Source organism: Echinops telfairi, unplaced genomic scaffold (genome assembly GCF_000313985.2).
Source record: "Echinops telfairi isolate 266 unplaced genomic scaffold, ASM31398v2 ScPeMD7_23;HRSCAF=83, whole genome shotgun sequence".
NCBI classification, from domain to species: domain Eukaryota; kingdom Metazoa; phylum Chordata; class Mammalia; order Afrosoricida; family Tenrecidae; genus Echinops; species Echinops telfairi.
Genome location: NW_022103920.1, coordinates 51,271,159 through 51,277,279, shown reverse-complemented (window position 1 = coordinate 51,277,279; position 6,121 = coordinate 51,271,159). Strand labels below are relative to the sequence as shown.

Sequence of the window (6,121 nt, the reverse complement as noted above, 5' to 3'; positions counted from 1 at the left end):
AAACGATGTACAAATGCGCTTTACACAATTGATGTGTGTATGGATTGGGATAACAGTTGTATGAGCCCCTAATAAAATGTTTAAAAAAAAAAAGAAAATAAATATGAATATATTAATGGTCTTGAAAAATTCCATCATGCAATCTCCATCTTCATTTCTATGACTAAGACTTTATTTTCTAACTACTGTTCCTTCCTCTTCTTCCAACTTTTGTACTCCAATCTCCAATAACTATCAATGCATCTCAATTGTGTATTTGATCCATTTCAGACTGAAGGCATTGGTATAATTTTTTTAATCACTCGTTTTAGTGTTAGGTGCATACATTTGTTTAATAGTTGTGCTGATTAGATTTCCTTACATGAGGATATATATAATCCTATCACAGATAGCATTATACTTCAAGATAGGTCTTAAAAGATCCTTACTGACTAAGAAAGCAATGCAATTCCTCTTGATTGGTTAATTCCCAGCATCGTAAACCATACGGTTTTGTGATTCATAATGGCCAATACTATTCCCTTTTGGCTCACTAACATCTAAATCTTTACACATTTCATTTCATTTTTGATGACTTCCAATGTTCATAGATTCATACTTTATACATTCCAAATGCGGATTAATGCTAGACTTTTGCCGCAGTTTCTTCTTATTTTGAGTCACACCCCAACAGCAAATGAAGGTCCAGAAACTTTACTCCCACAGGCCGTACTCCTTTCAGGTCTGTGCAGTTGACTATAGTTTGAGAAGGCAGTGTGTCCTTTCAGACGGGGAGTGCCTTCCGAACTGAGGCGTCTTCTGAAATGATCTCGGACATCATTTTGCTTCTATGCATTCGGCTTTCCATATCTGCTGATGTTAGATGCTATGTGTAGGTTTTTAGTGCCTGATTCCTCCAGAGTGGACAGCTGATTCCTTCTTTGTAGTAATCTGTTCTTAGTTTGAAGGCTCCACTGAAAACTGTTCACATTGGATGACCCTGCTCGCATTTAAAATACCAGTGACCTAGCTTCCAGCATCACAGCAACACACAAGCATCACAATACGACAAACATTTGGTGGGAAAAATACTGTATATAAGTAGCGAGTGACTAGCAGAATTATAAAAACTGGTTTCTGGGTTCCTACAAATTCTCAGTGCATACATATCTCTCTATAACAACATCTGCCACTAAACTAAAATACAACTCTTTGATGCTTTCTTCATCAAATAGTACAATACCATTATATTTTGAATTAAATGACTTATAACCAATGATTGTAAATATGCACCCAAACCATTAAAACATCTTTTACAAGATATGTATTTCTTTACAAAGTGTAAAATAATCCCTGATTTGCTATTTACTGTCATGTCCCCAGGACAAAATTAAAGTTAAATCATTAACTATACACTATTACCCTTTTGTCTCAATTATTTAAGGTAAATTATGATTGAAATTATTAAACTGAACTAGATGAGCCCTGATGGCATAGTGGGTTTTCCTCTTGCTTGATAATTGCAGGATCAGCCTTTGCTCAGAGAAAAATGAGCCTCTCTACACCCATAAAAATAAGCAGTCTCAGAAACACACAAGAGCAGCATTACTCTGCCCTGTGGTGTCTCAGTCTATTCAATGGCAGTGGATTTGGTTTGGTTTGGTTTGGGGAAGGTGAGCTTAAAAAAAAAAAAGTTCTGCTTGTTAATCAGAAGTTTGGTTGTTCAAACTTAATGACTCCTTAATGGGCCATTCTTTTTTGTCATGTGGTGTCAAAATCTACTCCGGTCGCACCTAACAACACCAGACTAAACCACACCACTGTACCACACCACACGATAACATTTTCATTGAAACCAAAACCCAAACTCACTGCCATCGAGTCACTGTTGACTCATAGTGACCCTCCCAGCGTGAGTTTCTGAGACTGGAATTGTTTCTGGAAGTAGACAGCACCGTCTTTCTCTCATGGAACCACTGGTTGTTTCCAAACAGCCAACCTTATGGATCAAAGCTGATGAGTGGAAGGAGCCCCAGTGTCAAAGTGGGTCACTGCAATCAGTGGTTCAAATCCACCAGCTGCTCTGCTGGAGGAAGATGATATGACCTGCTCTCATAAAGATTTAACATCTCAGAAACCAAAAAGATACAGTTCTACTCTGCCCTAAAGTTCTATGGCAGTCAGTTTGAGTTTGGGTTTGGTTACCTGTGTGCAAAACTGGCTACCTGACTAAAATCTGAGCACTCTTAGACCACACCTTGCCTGATTTGCAGGAGGCACTTCATACTTGCAAGTCTAATGAACAAATGATTAATTAACAGTGGCTATTCTATGATATTTTGACACGAATTTAGATTTCAAATATGATGTACTGCTTTCTTCTACATTTAATCCTTCTTGAAATATAATCAAATTCAAATTTGGAGTCATCATGTATCTCATGTTAGTTTAAACCAATCACCTATTACACTGGTATGGTTAAAAAAAAGTAAAAGTAAGAAGAAAGAAATAGTTGCCTCTTTAATGTATAATTAAAATGATTTATGATTAAGGTTTATGAATAAGTGAACTCCAGGTATTTTTGTAGACCGTATGGAAGCTAGCTCATCATTAAAGCCTATTGCTGACACCATTACTCAATCTCTATAGATCTTTGAAGAACATTTGGGTCTGATTGTTCAGATATTTGGATCTGAACAAATCAAAACACTTCTGTTAAATTTATGTCCACCATGTGGTTAAATCTATGTTCCATAAAACTCATGGTTTCTTAAACTGTATTCTAAATTAACAAACTGACTTCAATTTAAAATATAAACTACTGCATGCTTCTGTCTTTTAAGAGAATGTTGAGTGTGATACTATGCCTGGCTTTATTCATAATTATAGAAAGTTAAAATGTTACTGTACAGAGAATATATATACACAGGTGACTTCCAAATCTGTTGTTAATTAGAGGCTTAGCAAGTCCTATTCCGTGTATCCCCTCGGGATGTTTTCTTTCTCCTCATTCATTAAAACAGTTTCTGATAACACTGGTGAGAAACATAATAAAAATTTCGCTGCCGCTTCTTGGAGTATTCATTTCAAGCAACGCCAAGCTGGCCTTGCTTGTTCCTTCTTGCTGCATCTTACAGAGAGCACATCTCTGGGAGGAATAGAGTCGTGTTCCTCTTGGAATCTTGTTTTGCGAACGTGTCCCGTCAGTCTTTCTAAAGCTTGGAAAAAACAAAAGAAAAAAAAGCAATGTTTCTCATAATTTAAAGTCTGTAAAACATGATTAAGAACTACCAACCAAGGAGTTTGGAGCTCTTAACCTTTAGTTATATGTCTAAATAACATTTATGGGTATTAGGCAGTGATTAGCATCCTGAATTCTGGTCACAGTATGATTTGGGATCAGGTTTTGGCTGGCTTATAAGCTCTCTGACCCTTGGAATATTATTTAATAGCTATATAACTAAATTTTCTGACCTGATAATGTGGAGAATAATTATAGCCATCATAAAAGGTTATTGTGAGATCTAAAAAAGGTAATGTTTACAAGATGTTTAGCTAGGTAACAGATGAATATGAGCTCAATACTTACTAAATTTGTCCAAAAATTCACATAAATCTTTGACTTACAAGGATAAAGTATGTAAGCCTGTGACAGAGAACTATTTCCACCACCTCATCCTACATGATTAGAATGTTTTGTCACTCTGAGTAAATATAGAAGGTAGGGCCAATAGAGCTTCTTCCGAAGCAAGTGCCAGTCTGAAATCCTATTGAATGGCCCTTTGAAGAAAATTAATCAATTCGTACATTTGAACAAAAAATAGAGAATTAACGATAAAATAACTGTTTCTACAGAGTTTTCTTTTAGAAACAATTCAGGATTTGGAAAATATTTAAATTTCATCTTTGGTTTAAAGGTCTACTATTCGCTGGATATCTGCTCATCCATTTCACACACTCATACCCCCAATCAGAAATGTAGGGTGTTTTAGATATTCAGTTTCTAACACATCTTGAAATGTTTTACAGATTTATTGGCCTGCTGCAAAGGAACGGGTGGAATTATGTAAATTAGCTGGGAAAGATATCACTGTAAGTATGTCTTTTAAAAATAACTTTTTACAACTGGTACTACTCTAGTAGTCAATATTTATTGGGTTGCATATGCTGAATGGACCCATTCTTTTTAAACAATTGCACTAGCGTAGTCTTTGTCAGAAGTACCATTTGAATGGTATAAGATATTTCAACCTTGGCAAAAGGAATGGAATTATTTTAAATATTTTATAAATTTAAGAATAGAATACTTTCTAATATATTTATTATGAATATCCGTTATTTGCGAAAAATACCCCTAGCAATAAATAATTTTACATGTAGGATTGTATATTTTTAAATCATATATTTATTTTATAAGTGCATGTGTTAGTCTGGGTAGACTAGAGAAACAAATTCGTAAAGACGCATATGTATAAGAAAGAGATTTATATACAAGAGCAAATGAACATTGAGAAAACATCCCAGCCCAGCCTAGATCAAGTCCATAAACCCAATATTAGCCCCTATGTCCGATATCAATCTATAAAGTCCTCTTCAGACTCACGAAACGCATTCTATGATGCCAAATGCAGGAAGATCACAGGCCAGTGGGTAGGCAGTCTTTGGATCCCATAGCATTGGAAACGTCTCAGCGCTGGCAGAGGTCGCTGCATTGGGGTGGGGCCATGTGTCTTGTCAGCTGCTGTGTCTCCCAGGATGTGAGCAGAAAGCCTCCCACCTCCAAGGAGGAAATCCCATATTTCCCAAAATTCTCAGAAGACCACGCCCACACAGAAGCCTCATTGGCTATGATCCGATTGACAGACTAGACTCCACCCCTTCACTCGTAATCCTCTCAAATTGACAATTATATAACTACCACAGTACAAAATTTGTTGTTATTTTAGCATTACATATATGCAATATATTTAAATTTTCAGGGGTCCTGAAACTACGGCCCGCGGGCCACATGTGTCCCACCGAGGACATTTATCCGGCCTGTTTTTGCCCCGTTTGTTTTTTTACTTCAAAATAAGGTATGTGCAGTGTGCATAGGAATTTGTTCATAGTTTTTTTTTAAACTACAGTTCGGCCCTCCAACGTGTCTGAGGGACCGTGAACTGGCCCCCTGTTTAAAAAGTTTGAGGACCCCTGGTAAGTTGTAATGAAATGAATAACACCTAGATGAGTTCTTTCATAAAGTAAGATAACTAGAAGGATTTGTTTAGCATGACTGTCAGTATTCTAGGCTAACAACTCTAAATACCTCATCCTGTAATTTGCTTATGGAAAAGCCTATAAATAATAAATCGTAATACCCTCACATCATCTTTTAGCTGAAGTTACATAAACACAAGAGCAATCTGTTAGATGGATATGACTAGGTTTTAACGCGGTCCTGCATGTTACCTGTGTTATTTGCAACAATGACTAGGCAGGGTTGTATCTCTGACTACCGCCTCTTCTTTTTGGCGTACTCTAACCTAAGTCGATGCTCTGTTTCGTATCCTGGTCTCTGAGTCACCCTGGAAGGACGTGGACATTTGTTCTTTATTCACAAATGAAATAACTCCTTCAATATATGTCAAGATGAAAAGATGTTCTAACTTTGGCCCCAAACACGATCATCTTGGGGCTTCTTTGTAACAGCACCTCATGTTGATCTGAACTGCTAACAACAAGATCCGCAGTTTGGGTCCACCAGTGAGCCAGAAAAAGATGAGGCTTTCTCCTGCTATAAAGAATTACTGCCTCTGCGCTGTAGGGTCACTGTGAGTCAGAATTGACCTGATGGTGATGGGTATTAGGAAAATGTTGCACTGGACATAAGACTAATCCGCAGAAAAATATATTTCTAATGAATAACAATACCTGTTGTGTTTCATATGAAAGCATTATCTAAAATTTCCACTTTATCAAGATGATATAAGTAAAATAGCAAAACATGATGCCTAATGAGCTAAGGGGGAATATCAGAAAACTGAATATCAGGATAATAGTTTTTCTGTCTTTGTTCATTCATTTAACAAATATTTACCGAAGAGTCTTAATTCATATTTAGCTAGGTATATAAACCTGACATGGTATTTATCAGCATAGGGTC

The 6,121-nt window shown here is 36.6% G+C and overlaps 1 protein-coding gene across 1 annotated transcript in view; it reads left to right on the top strand.

Annotated features, from left to right (window-relative positions):
- The window catches only part of SEMA3D (semaphorin 3D), a 244,665-nt gene that overhangs the window by 141,212 nt on the left and 97,332 nt on the right, over positions 1 to 6,121 (top strand). The window contains exon 4 of the mRNA XM_004702630.2: positions 4,009 to 4,071. Coding sequence (XP_004702687.1) covers positions 4,009 to 4,071 — 63 coding nt within the window. The remainder of the gene's footprint in view (positions 1 to 4,008; positions 4,072 to 6,121) is intronic.